This window comes from Coturnix japonica, chromosome 3, assembly GCF_001577835.2.
Source record: "Coturnix japonica isolate 7356 chromosome 3, Coturnix japonica 2.1, whole genome shotgun sequence".
Classification (NCBI taxonomy): Eukaryota; Metazoa; Chordata; class Aves; order Galliformes; family Phasianidae; genus Coturnix; species Coturnix japonica.
Genome location: NC_029518.1, coordinates 17,443,694 through 17,458,775, shown reverse-complemented (window position 1 = coordinate 17,458,775; position 15,082 = coordinate 17,443,694). Strand labels below are relative to the sequence as shown.

General features: G+C 43.0%; 1 protein-coding gene and 1 long non-coding RNA gene across 5 annotated transcripts in view; one reads left to right on the top strand and one right to left on the bottom strand.

Annotated features, from left to right (window-relative positions):
* The window catches only part of ESRRG (estrogen related receptor gamma), a 374,311-nt gene extending 372,219 nt beyond the window's left edge, over positions 1–2,092 (bottom strand). Inside the window, exon 1 of the mRNA XM_032443885.1 lies at positions 1,997–2,092. Within this exon, the coding sequence (XP_032299776.1) occupies positions 1,997–1,998 (2 nt within the window). The 5' untranslated portion in view covers positions 1,999–2,092. The remainder of the gene's footprint in view (positions 1–1,996) is intronic.
* LOC116653249 lies at positions 2,061–11,741 on the top strand. 4 transcript variants are annotated; one of them, XR_004306802.1, is made up of 3 exons: positions 2,061–2,154; positions 5,641–5,717; positions 6,469–11,741. It is a non-coding gene; the product is annotated as an uncharacterized LOC116653249 (long non-coding RNA). The 4 variants fall into 4 exon arrangements; XR_004306800.1 differs by having other exon boundaries at positions 2,090–2,176; XR_004306803.1 differs by lacking the exon at positions 5,641–5,717 and having other exon boundaries at positions 2,065–2,154.
* Positions 11,742–15,082: the final 3,341 nt, after the last annotated feature.

Here is a 15,082-nt window from a genome sequence, read left to right as displayed (position 1 = left end):
GAAGGGTTGGGATACGCCCGGTTTGGGACTTCAAAAAAAATAAAAATTAAAAAAATAATAATAAAAAGGAATTAGTTTTCAGGACGCTCTGTCCAACCTTTCTCCCGATGCGCAAGGCAGCGCCGGGCTCGCCGAGCCCATTCATCTCGTCGCTGCCGGGGGTTTGGGGTTTCTCTTTTCCCCTTAATGGAGTTTCTTTCAAGAAGCGAATGCAATTTCGGGGGGAAAGGGTGAGTAGGTGCCAAAAGAAGCTGGGGGTGGGGCGGATTTTAGTGTTTCGAGCAATTTAGCAGTTGTGCTCGCAGCAGACATGTAGGTGGGTACTTGAAAACCTCTTCCACCGGGGTGTCCTATTTTAGCAATTCTAATTAACACAAGGTTTAAAAGATTCAAAGGAAGAGCGAGCTCCTTGCCTTATTTCCAATGGGCGTGGGGGATACCGTCAGGTACAAAGTGCTCCTAGCTTGTTCTAACGTGCACCTTTGTTTAAAAGAGAGGGGGAAAAAGAACAACAGTAATAAAAAAAATAAATCAAGCTCTTCCTCTGATTTCAACTAATGTATTTTAAACTGGATTTCTTTCCTCTGCTTTGTGTGATTTGATACCTACCGTGTAGCCCTGGCCCACTTTCAGCCCTGCGGGTGCGCTCTATTACGTGCGCGGCTGAAAGAAAAGGGAGAAGACGCTCCTGCGCTCTGTACCTGCGCTTAGGAGCTGAACTGTGAGCAAACCCGAGCTCAGCAGAGCGCGGATCCTCTTCCTCTCCCCACAGCCGTGGCTGTGCGAGTTCAGCCCGGCCCCTCGGATCAATCCCTCAGCCGTTTCCTGATGCTTCTTTACGCGGCTCCTTATTGAAAAGGAGACTTTACCGCCACCTATAAATAGCCCCGAAGCGGAGGCACTTTCCCTGCGAGCCGTTCTCCCCACGGCAGCGCTCTCTACCCGCCGCGCGGTGCGGGAGCTGCCTGCACGGTCCCTTCGCAGCCTTTGGGGCGAGCGGCCGGCTCCGGGTTTCTACACCCAGACCACGCTGGGAGCCTTGAACTTTGTTCCCAGGCACGTGAGGGAGAAGAGCAAACACCGACACTCACCGCGCTCTTTGGATTCTCAGGAGCAACTCCGTCTCTCCCTCTTCTTTGTGTATGAATGAGAGGAGGTTACAGCCCGGGCACGCTGTATAATGCCCCGGATAACCCCGGCCCTGTTAATTTAATGCTACGCTAACCCAACGGCGTGCCATTGGAGCCCTGCGAGGGAGCCGGCAGTACCGCGCCTCCCCGCGCACAGCCGTTCTAAGAGTCACCGTCCCTCCTATAGGGCGCGGGGGTTTTGTCCCCGCTCGAACCGACCGGGCGCTGCTCGTGGGGTGAGCGCAGGGAAAGGAGCATCGGCTCCTGAGCGCAGCACTCGCTCGAGACGCGCAGACAGCGCGCAGCCATCAGCCCCGCGTCCTTGTAGCCCGCTCTTTTTTATTTTTTTCCTTGTCCTCTCTCTTTTAATTCCCCCAGATGGGTTTTGATGAATACAGATCGTTACCCGCGCGGATACCACGGGAATTGTCTGGGGGGCTGAGCTGAGCGCTCCGGGAAGGAGGAGGGAGGGCTCTGAGCCGCGCTCTCTCCCCATCCCCAGCTCCCTGCCGGCTCGGGCTCGGGGGACAGCGCGACCGCCTCACCCCCCACCTCCCCCCTCCTCCTCCGCTCCTTCCTTCCTTGCTTCCTCTGCCCGAATGCATTTCTTCCCCGCGCTCGCCCACGTTTCATTCCTACTCGCAGAGAGGAAGGAGCCGTGTGAACTCCAACTTAGAAGAAAAAAAAAAAAAAGAAAGAAAAGAAAAAAAGAAAGGAAAAAAAAAAAAGGTGGGAGGGAGACGAGACGGGAATAAAAAAAATAATAAGGAAGGGGAGGGAGGAAGGAAAAAAAAAAGAAAGACAGAAAGTGTCTGTGCGTGATCGCTGCCCATCTGTGCGAAAGGTGCTGGCTGCGCGGTACTCACATGGCTGTGCGGAGCGGCTCGCGGCAATTAATGAGTCTCGCAGCTGGAGCTCCTCTCGGCCCGTTCTGGTGGAGCGCTCTCCGCTGCCTTTAGCGCACGCACAACCCCGAGCAGATGCTCCAGGACCGGCCGCTCTGCAAAGGGAACAACGCGGGAGGGTTTGTATCGCTCCACGTTCGGGTGTGTAGCCTATAAATAGCGAACTTTTTGATGGAATCAGCGAACAAATGAGAGGAGAAGGCGTAATTTTGCGCAGGGAGCCCCCCTTTCTCTTTGCGAGATTAAACCCCCCCAGGCAGCGGCCAGAGCGAAAGTTGTGGGTGTGCAGAGAGGAATTTGAGTTCACTGCGGTGTTGCGCTACATTTTTGTTTGTTTGTTTATTTGGGAGCTCTGCTTTTTGTTTCCCCCCCACAGCCCATACGTTACACCCTCCCTCCTTCAAACCGGGGGCAGGAACTGACCCGGATTAACGCCGACTTTAACTCTCAACTGGAAATACGGCGTTTATGGGGGCCCTTCTTTTTAATCATTATTATTTTAATATTTTGGTTTTTTTTGGAGGATGAGGAGGGGGGCCCACATTATGCCGGATGGACGTGGATGAGGCGGGCAGGCGGGTTTCTTGACTTGGAAAGCGAGAGGGGGAATAAGAGAAACCAAACCAGACTGGAGTTATTTGAGGGGTACTTCGGGAGGGAGGAAGGGAAAAGGGGCAAAATGTTTGTCCGCAGCTTTGGGTAATACCCCGAAAGCGCTTTGCCCGGGGGCGCAGAGTCGCACTGTGGGGTCGGAGCGGGGGCTGTGCTCCCTCGGCCGAGATCAGCGGCACGGGGGGGGGGGGCGGCCTTGCCGGGGTAGCGGTCGGACAGTGTCCCTCGGGGCAGGCTGCGCTCAGCCCTCTCCCCGTATTTTGGCTGAGTACCGGCGGTTTTGGGTCTCCCCTCCCGCTGACCGCTCCCTGCCTACGGAGGGTTTGCGTGTCAGGCGACAGAGATCCAACCGCGGCACCGAGGTTTTCTTCCCTGCCCGCTCTGACCTGCCGTCCTGCCCCGGGGAGCACAGCCGTGTGCCTCCCGCAGCTCCGGGACGCGCCGCGTTCCCCTCTCCCTGCATCTGCGAGCGGATCAGCCGCGGGGCGGTGCCATGAACGGCCCGGCCCGGCCCCGCGATTCCCGCTACCCGTCCGAGGGGCTGCCGCAGCCCGAGCCCCACTGCCCCTCGCTACCCTCTGCCCGACGCCCCGCTCTGTCCGCACACGTTTCCAATCTCATGGCTCATAAACTATTAGCGAGGAGATTTCATTATTCACCTTTTGTATCCTACAAAGGCGAAAAGAAAGAAATCACAAAGAAAATCCCGCTCCGAGCAGCGTTGCGCTGTAATAGGAGAGAGCTGCACGGGGCCCCGGCGCTTTGCAGTAGGTGCTGCCGAGGAAAGGGTGAATCCTGGGGATAGCACTCGGGGCTTTCTGTCTTTTTTTCTTTCTCTTTTTTACCCCGCTTTTTATTTATTTATTTATTTATTTATTAATAGGCTGTGCAAAAGTTTGGACCACGAGGTAATTATAAAAACCAATATCGCGAATTTTAGAGAGACCCACTTTGCAATTTTACACCGAGGAACGAGGTATTCCAGCAAAGTCTCGGGTCATCGCCGACAATGGAGAGATGTTCTCTCACTGTTTAATATACATGGAGTGGGAAATGGGGGGAAGGCACCGCCAGCACCTGTAGTGCCAAAGGAAAAAAAAAAAAAAAATCAAATTACTGCATCACATTTTGGGGCTATTTTGCAGGACGCTTCAAAAGGAAGCCCACATTTGATTATATCTCTAATGATTTTACTGTGTAGCTGCTAGTTAACAGTAAGGAGCAAAAGGGGCTTTCTACAGAGTTTATGCATTCTGATACCTTTAAAAAGAGAAAGAAAAAAAAAAACAACATTCCTTATATGTTGATGGCACATCGGGGATTGCAGTTGACCAACCCGGACCAACTTTTAATTAACACATTGACCTACCGGAGAAGTAAACTCCCTGGAAAAAAAAAAGCTATATATACACCAAGAGCTTTTCACTTGCTGTGGGATCAGCTTGATTGCCTGCCCCAGCCCCCTCCCCCCCCTCCGCCCCCTCGTTCTGAAGGGACATTGCCTCTGAAAGGGGTGCATGGCAGTGCCCAATGAGCCCGGAGCTGCTCAGCAGAGCGCAGAGATTCGGGTGCTCAGGGGTGGGTTTCACACCGCGCATTGTGCCTGGGGCTGAGAGCGGCCCCACGCGTGTGTTGCTGCCAGAGAGCCCCCCTGGGTGAAGCACAAAGAGAGGTCAGCGGCCTGAAACGCAGCTCCTTCCCTCTCTATCCTGTCTCGCTAATCCTTTATATCTGTATTTGTATTCTTTTATTTTTTTCTTTCTTCCTTCTCTCCCTCCCCCTGCCCTCTCCCGTATTCCAGTGCAGATTTCAGGCAGGTTAGATGCATGACACCCCCCCAGCCCTTAAGCAGAGAGACCAGCGTATGTTACTGTGGAGTTAAAGTGTAACTTCTTGACAGGTAATAATTAAAAAGCTTCTTCCTAAATCTCTTTCCCCTCTACTGAAACACCGAGGCTTGCTTTTGCAATAGATCACATTGATGGTATTCTCTACACCAAGCTGCCTCCAGCCCCCAGCCCAGCTGCTCTCCCTTTACACTCACTAGCACCTTCCTCTCCTTTGGCTGGATGGCTGCTCCAGGGCCGCCTCTGGGACCTGCCAAAGCGGATAACCTAAGAGCCAAAAGGGACCAACTACCTCTCACACAGCCGGGTTGTGACTGTACCTCTGTTTTTTGCCCTACGTTCACGTTGTGGGGGAATTTAGAAAGAAAAGATAGGCAGGAAACCAATTCACTGCCATCCGTTAGGAAGGTTATCTGCCAAGAGGCCTCCAACTCTTCCCAGGGGCAGTGCTATCCAAAGCAAACCTTCAGCCTCTTTCTAGCAGCCGTGTTGAAAGTTTTAGGTGCTCTGAGTTACATGAGGTCATAAATTAATCTGCCAGAGAAGTGCAGCACGCACCTGATATCAAGGGAGGGTCAGGAGCCGGCCAGTTCCAGCTGGCCCCATGTGTGATTTACTCCAGGCTTTAAAGATGTATGCTGTGGTGTTTTGATAAGAATAAAGGAGTCAGCAGTTTGATTTGGCAATTTTTTTTACTCTTCTTTCTGAAGAGGGCTGCAGCTTAAGCTACGGAATTTGTTATTGCTCTTGGGGTGCTTTTTAGCAGAGGCGCTCAGTCTGCATGGGGCTACTTCATCCCTTTGCTGTTACACTTAACCATGTTTCTGCCTCTCTGGAGTGAGTCAGACAATGGCACATACTTCTCGGCAGCACCACTCTTCCAGGACTGCAGCATCTCCCAGAGCACTCAGAAAGACCACAGCCCAGTGTGCTGATGAGCTTCTCTGCCTCAGCAATGTCCCACCACTGCAACACATCTCTGACCTCCTGTCACAAGTCCTTGCCCCATAGGTCACCCTTTCCCCGCAACATCGTTCCAGTACATAACTACTTTCATGTTGTCCTGTACAGGTGCGCTCACATATGCTGCAGGGCAGAGTGTGGGAAGGTGTCCTGCTCTTAGCTGAACTCATTTGCTTCCTGCAGGTCCCATCATACCCACAGTACCCTCACCCAGAGCCCCCAGACTTCCAGTTACAGCCTTCAATCAGAGAATACTGAAGGTATGATCCCATTCTGACATGGAGAGACCACCAGAAATGCCCCAGAGCAAGGAGTGATGCACCAGGAGCATTCTGTAGAAGTGACAGAAGTGGGTGCCAGAAAGGGGGACTCAGAATCACATGAGGAGTTTGGGATTATATCCCTGTTTTGTTTTTTTTTTTTCTCCTTTCTTCCTATTTTAGTTTCTCTGCCTGTAAAACAGGAAAATAATACTCTGTGACCCTACAAGTTTTCCATGAGGCAATTGCTGTCTCAAAAACATAATTCAGAAACCCTCAGAGAACACAACTGGTGACAGTTCTGAGGTGGATGCGCTGCCATTCCTGTGTTGTGCTTGGCTAACGTTTCCCAGCACAGACCATGTTTTCTGTTGCATGTAGCTTTAGAAAAAACATCATCACTTCGGCTGAAAACTGATCTGCTGACTGTCTGTACCAGGATGATTATTTTGAAAATACCTGCCAAAACAATTTGTCCATTTCCAAGAACAAGGTTATGGAAAAATAAACAGTTTTGCTCATACTAAAAAAATGGAAACTTTTTCCTTTGAAATGCTCTGCTGCCCTCAGGCTTTGAAGCACAGACTCAAAATGTGACCTCTTTCATTCAAAATATGCCTTTCTTTTCTCTGAAAATTTACACAAATCTGACTAACTTGTAAATATTAGGGTTTTTTTTGTTGTTTTTTTGTTTTTTTTTTTATTTCTCAAATGAGCACACCCTCAGTAATGGTTTCTTTTATTCTAATAGGAAAAAAAAAGAAAAAGAAAGAAGGATCATTAAAGACTGATCTTGACTGAGAACAGCAGCTTAAGGATACTGTGGTAAAGCTAGATTTCCACTTTAATCCCCACCTCCAAATTTTCCCAGTGAGCCCAAGCCTTGGCACAGGATCTGAGAGGTAGGAATCCTATCTCTTCTAAGCTCCAAACGATTTGAAGGTTGTATCAAGAAGAAAGGTCTCTGCCTGAATACGACAGGGAGAAAATTCCACCCTATGACAGAGAAGGCAACAGAGGCAGCCAAGCAGCCCGGAGAGAAAAACTGGGACTGGCATTTGGAGCAGGAGCCTGGGACTGATTAGGTAAGGAGAAACAGAGGTGGTGCGGAAAAAGCAGAGAGAAAGTGCTCAGCAGAGGAGCCTGGAGGGGAGAAAAGGGGCTGGAAGGGCAAGGATAACAAAATCATCTAATACTGTCAGCCAAGAGCAAGGGTACATAATTTCAGAATGTCCATAATAGCTGGACTGAATTTCATGTGAAACAAAGTAAAAATTGTGCAAGTCAAGATGTTTTATTTCTGTATTGTTAACTTATGTACTTCAGCTTCTCTGTTAAGTATTAATGTTTTTTATTTTGAATAGAATTTGTTTTCTGATGCTAGAAAATAAAGAATTTAATGACCTTCAAGACAAGTATTTCTGAGCAGATGCAGAACATTTAAAAATGATTTTTGTGTGTGTGTGACATCAAGGTAAAGAAATGTGCTACTCATTTGGTGCTAGCTGTAATATCAAATGCTCAGATGTTAGGGCAACATCTACACTGAGGGTGACAGAGTTCCTCAGTTCTGCCTCCCAACATTGAGATACACGACCACACAGAGTTCATTCCACCGATTTCCCAAAACACAAATGAAGCCTTGCAATGTACGTCTCCTCTGTGGGCAGGGCACAAGTTCCTAGTTTTTATTCACTGTATTTCCAATTTGTCACAGAACTGGGTACTGTTCATAGACAAGGCAGACAATTACAGGGAGAGAAAGCAGGGCCTTATGGCAATGTGACAGCAGAATTTTGCTTGGAGAATGTGAATCCATTCCCCTTTCACCTCAGTGCTTCTATAATGTGCAGAAAGTCATCACAAGATGTAATAATTAGCTGAGATTTTTGTGTTATGAGAGCCCACCATGAAATTCTGGAGTTGAATTTGCTGAAGCAAATGCCTAGGACAAAATCCACGGGACTGTACATTGACAATGCCAAGGGATGCAGAATGTCAAACAGGCTGAAAAAAACAAGTAATCAGCATCTCTAATTGGATACTCAAAATTAGTGGGCACTTCTGACTTTAATCTCATTTAGTTGGAGCACAGATTTATTAACAAGGATAAGACTATCTCATTGCTTCAATTTTTTTGTTGTAAAGGATGTTTGCCAAACACCCAGACACTATACGTCTTGTGGCTGGGAGAGGGTCAGCAGAAAAATAACAGTGCTGGGTTCAAACTGGGGTTTATGTGCCCCAAACAAAACCTACAGAGTCCCATACAGTTAAAACTCAGCCGCGGAAACTAACTCCTGCTAGCCCTGTCCCAGGTACTACCCTGAATGACAAAGGGGTGCTGACAAAAGTATCGAGCAGAAAAGTCCCACCACCCTTTCAAATAATATTCTTGTGGGTTGTACATGAATAGATGAAACAAAGCGGGTTTTTTAAAGTTATCTTTTGAAAAGGAAGGAAGTGAGACCATTATCCAAAAGCTCCTCGAACTCAATCAGCTCATGACCATGTCCACTGCACTCTGGGGTAGAACCTTTCCCTAACTCCAACCTGACCCTTACCAACACAGCTCCATGCCGATCCCTTGGGCCCTGTTGCCAGGTAGCTGAGGTCAGCACTATCTCTCCACTCCCCTTGAGGAGCTGTAGGCTAATACGAGGCCTCCCCTCAGTCTGCTCTTTTCCAGGTTGAAGTGAATTCTGTGATGATTTCTGCTGCTTAGAACTAAATACAAACATTAACATCAAAGCCTCAAAAATCCCCAGTCTGATACTTAGCCTTCACATCACTTGCAGCTTAAGTTGTCTAAAAAGCACAAAAACATGGCATTGAAGAAAAATGTAAGGCATAAAAAAATAAGTCATAACAACATGACTTGCTAGTGATAAACATCAACAAAGTTACTACAGATAAAATTATGAATCTAAGTAGAGGTTGCACTGCACCTTGCAATTCAAAGACAGACAAAACAAGCAAGGTTGAAATATCCTTCATGTTAGTGGTAGAACACCACAGATTCAGGGGTATTAGTGATATCTCAATCACTTTAACAAGTTTTTTTTTTTGGTATTTTATTTTATTTTATTTTATTTTATTTTATTTTATTTTATTTTATTTTATTTTATTTTATTTTATTTTATTTTATTTTATTTTAGAGAGTTGAATGGTAGCAGATTGATAACTTTTAGACAGTATTTCAGCTCATTTGCTGATCGGGTGCAACACAAATAACATTTCTGTTTTACCCAAGCTAAGCATCATAGCAGTACCAGCTATCTGTAGGGAAATGGTGTAAAGTCTCCAAAAGTTTTCAGGTCGATGAAAGAATCATTAACAACTCAGACCGCTCTACAGTGAGCTGGATTTGCACAAGCAATGGGCAAAAAAAGGACTTGAACATTTAAAGTTCTGTTTTCTGTATTAGAGAGAAGTTCCAGAATCACTCTCCTTTGTAGTGTAAAGATAGTAGCACGATCACCAGGCATGTGGTCCTGACCTCAGACTGAGGATCCTTGGCCTAGAGTCAAGCAGTCCCTGCAGTCACTGAAACAGCCAAATTAACTGTCTGCTTAGCCATGGATTAAAATTCATCCACTGATCCAAGACAGTAAGTGAGACAATAATTTGTGACTCCTACTTTGCTTCACAGCAGATCCTCATTTAGAATAAAGCTATAGTTCAGCGTGAGTTTTTATGCTGAGAAATAATCATGATGGCATTGTAAAATTGTACCTGTAATAATTTGAACAAATGGGATAAATAAATGCAAATGTAAAAGGAGCAAACGGTTCCAGTTTTCAGTAATGCAGAGACTGTTCAAGAGCAGAGGATAAAGATAGCTTCGGGAGCCCTGATGCAATCAGCAGTCACTATTACTTTGAGTAGTAACTCATAACAAGTAAAGTACCATTTCCTCTGAGTAGGAACTCTTCAACATTGCTTTTACCACCACAACTTAACTCACTGCTTCTCTAGCAAATCACAGACTTGATTGAAATATTATTGACTAAATTGCTTAATGCTTTCTAGAGACCTAAAATACGTGAAGTACCCAGTGCACAGATGTGACAGCTAATTTCAAAACCAAGGACAAAAAAACCAACTGGCTAGAGAACAGAGGCTTTCTTTTTTAACATCTCTATTAGATGTCACACTTGGCCTTAGTGACAAAGCAATGTATGCTCTAAAGTCCATCATTTTTATACTAGCATACAAGACAGAACAACTAGCGCAGTCTCAGTTACACAATACAAGGATGGCTGTCTGCTGCTGAGGAACTGATTTTGATCCAAATAACCACAAGTGTTTGTATGTCACAGACAGAAACTCAAGGTGTGTTATCCGCATCTCCATAGAACATCATCAATAAAAAAAACCCAACAACTTCAAGACACAGTATGAAAGTCAAGCTAACATAAAATAGTGTATTTACTTCTGTGCTTTTATACACTAGATTATAAGCCTTTTCACACTGATAAATTTCCTCATCATGGCCAATAATAATTAAAAAATAAAAAGAAAGAAAAAGCTTTTTCTTTTTCTCAGTATATCTGTCCAAGTCAAAGATCTGATATTTGTGTCAATAAAGATTTACTCTTGCTTGTGATGATAACCCAATACCATCTCACCTCTGTGGTGACCATATCTCAATGATGAGTGGATAGATCACTGTAAAAGTATGTACCTACTCTGAGGTACAGTAATCTGACCGTATCTCCATGTATCTTGGAAGGCTCCAAAACAACAGTAGGGGTCATGATAAATCATTTGAGTATAAGGTTAATGCTCATTGCAATAGCATTGCAATATTTCATAGGTATATGTGCAAAGGCAAAGGTTTTATTCATAAATACACTGATGATATAATTGCCTTGGACCCTCCTAGCATAAATTTAGAGAGAGGAGTAAAATAAAAGATGACTCTAATTTTCTGGCTATGAAGATGACTCTTCCTACCAGCAGTGGCCGGTCCATCTTTGTCACACTCGGCATTACAAAACTCCCCACTCGCTCACCCGTATCACCACCAGAGAGAAGGTGAAAGGCAGAGCTGTCTATGGAAGTAAATTTAAGATGATTAAGATAGTCTGGACTTGCTGTGTGGCCTCAGTAGTTCACTCATGGGAAGGCTTGCCAAGACAGAAATGGAAGTTAAGCACCTAGTCCAACTCTCACAATCAAAAGGCAACTTCCCTAAAAGCAGCGTGCCTGTCTTTCATGGGTTCAAACTCAGAAAGAGCTGCAGGATTTAGACTAATTTTTATGGTGAGGGAATTTTTCAGTTTTTGAATTACCTTTTTGGTCACACATGGTAACTCCACGTTTATGTGAATAAGGAAAGCATACAGGCCTAGTTGTAACACCTCAGTAAAGAAGAGGCAATTGCTTGAGATGTAGCAGCAAAAATTTGTGACTCTTGGTTTAGCTCTCTTTCCAAATAATAAAAATATATTTAAAACAAATATCCATGATAAGATGTACTGCCAACAATAATAAAACTGTGGAAATCTCATATATTTGAGATATAGCTTCAAATAGAAGCTACCGTAGAAGGATTTACTCAATGCTTTCAGCATGATACACATACTGATTTCCATCCTACAGTAAATATGGGCCAGAACAACAGGTCTCAAATCTCCATCTTCTGGAGGTGATGATGATGAAGAACTGTATGAAGGAGGATGAGGCTGAAAGTGAGACATCCTCATGAGTAATGATGCCAAGAGGAATAAAAATTGAAATGACTTCCCACGCCATCATACAAATCTTGAACACAGTCCTATTTTAATGATTTTCTTACTGTTATTGGAACCTGAAAATTAATTATATTCTTAATAAATAAACGTTTATTTCAATATACTTCACTAATACTTTAACACTCCTCTGGTATTTGATTCATTAGAATGCAGGTAAACTTTGCTTAAATATAGAGAACTGTAGAGCTATTGCTAGCATTGTAATGTAAAAAGCTGAGGAAGAGCATTAAAAAAAATCTAGAATAAATTAAATGGTTATTTGTTATTTTTTGTTGTTTGTTTGTTTGTTTGCTTTTTGTGGAAGAGTAAAGATTTTTAGTATGAACATTTATCTAGAGTCATAAGTGTACCAGTATTTTTAAACACATGCTAGTATATTTAAGTATGTGAGTGAATCACATAATAGACTGGAACAAAGCATACTATTAGCAATTCTGCATTCAGTCAGTTTGAAGTTAAGCAAACAAGTAAATTTAAACTCAGAGACATAGATTTTTGCCCATAAAATTTACCCCAGAGCCACTTTTTTACTGTTAGGTAATGCTTTGTTATGGTGGGAGTGCAAAGTCTATTAATCTGAAAGTGCAATGTAAGCTCCCTTTCTTGAGGAACAATTCTTTGCCTGCATATTTGTATCTTCCCTACCTTTGATTTAGAAACTCTTCTTTATCTCAGTACAGGTGGATATCAAAGCCTACTTTTTCTTCTGATTAGAATCTATTGGCAATTGCTCAGACGTACCAGTGCCACGGATAAAAAGAGATTCAGCTGTTTTGTAAGATGCTTGTTTCCTTCTGCAAAGATGCTACAGCCTTTAAGCTGTGCAGGTGGTCAGGCTGCCAGGGCTTCCCTCAACTCCCCTCCTACACATCAGTCCCTTCTTGAAGGGAACTTGGAGGAAGACTCTTATCTTAGATGACCTAACATCATCTTAAGCAATCTCTTTCCTCAAAGCTGCTGAATCCTCACTCATACCTCTGAGGCACTGACTGTGCCATCCATTTAAAGAATTTATTTATTCATCTTTCATAGAGTCACACATTATCCTGAACTGAAAGATACCCACAAGGATCATCTATTCCAAGTCCTGGCTTCATGCAGGATCACCCAAAATTCAAACCATATTCCTGAGAGTGCTGTCCTATTTATTTATTAGAATAGGAACAATTTAATTCTGGACTAGTGTGCTCCAGGCTTCAGATATCAACATCCAAAATAAATCAAAGCTGTCTATGTTTCACAAGACACAAGAACTTTTTACCCTTCCCTAAAGAAAACTTTCTTGTTGAATAGGAAATGCTACACTGGATCATACAAATGGCCCACCTACACAGTGTACACTGCATGCACTGGCTAGAATCTGATATATCCAGGAAAAATGTTGAAACTATGCAATAAGCAAGTGGAAACAAAGACCACCTGGAGATCTTACTTTTGTATTAAGAACAAAATACTGTCCCTTGTTTCAGTTAGGGGAAAAGCTGACTGGCTTTTATTTAACATTGGAACAGGGCTGATACATTGATACGAGGTTACTTAGAAAAGTGAGTTTATAATGTCCACACTGATTTCAGAGAAGCCTAGAATTAAGGCTGTGTAAGCAAAATGGCAGGTTTCTCTTTCTATTTGTTTTTCCATATTAAACAACAAATTCTTATGCCAAAAACTGAAGAGCAAAATATTACATTCACTGAAACCAAATAGATTTTAGAAAAATAAATTATAGAATTGTATGGGCTTCTGTTTCTAAAGTCTTCATCATTTTATTCAGCAAAGGAGTTGGGAAGATGACATGATCAGCAGGTAGTAAAAGCATCTATGGAGATGTTGATCATTATTACTGTTGGATGAACATGATACTTATGGAACAGGCAAGAAGCTTTCTGATCTCACACTTTAAGATTTACAGTGTACAAACACTTCTGGGACTCCCATTGATTTAACTGGATCTTGAATATTGACACAACAAACCAGTACTAAAAATGCTTAAAGTTCTGCGTGTGGATAGCCTGGACACTCGGTCCTGCTTGCCTTGGGCCCATGGTTAATTTTTAACAGTTTGGACACAACCCAGTGACCTGTGCTATTGCTCAGGAACGTCTGAACACCCACCAGCACCCAGTTTCAACAGAACAGCCACTAAACTGGAACGTACTGGTGATAAAGACACATACAGTTCAAACTACTCCCTCCTGTTACTGGGATGTAAGGAATATTGTTACTTTGGCGTGAAAGCCCACTGAGCTATGTGAAAAGTTCACTAAAGTTAAGAGTCACTCAAGGAAGAATGAAATGGGTTCCAGTTGTCATTTCTTATCAGTTTTATGAAACTGTTTTAATGAAATAAAAATGGAAAATTTAGAGTGAATGCAGTAAAATGATGAGTTTAGCCTAAAAGGACAACACGAGAAAAAATATATAAGTAAATTAGGACAGTTGTTGTAGAAATATGATTAAGATCTGTAAAACTAATAATACAACTGAAAAAAAAAGAGATGTTCCTATACTGATCTTAATTTATTTGTGCATAGTAATTTATGATTAAACAAATCCTATTTGCTGCTTATTTGCAACTTTATCATATCAGGACCACAGAGCTGAATTATATTAGGTGATTTATTATGTGATTTTTTTTTCTTTCTGCTTCTGTGTACACATCTAAATCATGAAGAGAAGATGAGAGCACTAGCAAAATCCAAACACTTTATTTAAAATAAAAAGTGTAATTGTTCAGAAATAGGCTATTGACTTTCACTGGGTTAAACAGCTCATGTAGTGATTAGGCTTGAAGCTATAATTGTTCTTGTCACCCAAACTCTGCTCAGTCAATATCTTTTTATCATATACATTTTTAATCACATATTAATAAACAAGAAGGTGTGCTTTATTGATGCCTGGATTAGTTTATTGACCAACTCAACAACTCTATGTATGGTTTCTGAGCACAGAAACAAGGTCAATGTGTGAAGATGAGGAATAGTACATTCACCATCTTTAATATACTTCATTCTAGCAGTCCTTTTGTAAGGTGTTGCAATCTCTACAGTTTCTCCATTTTATTTATTTATTTATTTCTTTTTTCATTGTTGAAGCCCATTTTGGGTTGAATTTTAAGAAATACAAATCATGAGTTTCTCTAATACAACATTATTTTGTCACCCTGACACTAAATTACCATGTTGAAATGTTTGGGAAATCAGACTTTCAGATACTTGTAGATTTTCCTACTGAATTTTCTTTATTCGCACATATTTCTGAAAGTATCTAGACTTTTCAGATTCTCCTAACAACTAACTCAAACTTCTTGTTCATTCCTTTTTTTCTCTATGATTTGTTACTGTGAACATTTCTTAACAGTAATTCAGATTTGGAAAGAAGGCCTGTAAAACAACCACATAAAATTAACAATTAAGACAATAATAGAACATGACAGTACTTTTGTGTGTTCCTTCCCATCACACAAAAGCTGAGTATAGGAACTCACATTTCCTTTTCTTTTTTCAACTTGTTTTTCAAAAGGATGGGAAGTGTACTAGAAATAGATTTTTCATCAGTATTTTTACAAAATACTGTTTTGCAACAGGAAAGTATTCAATTGAAAATGTT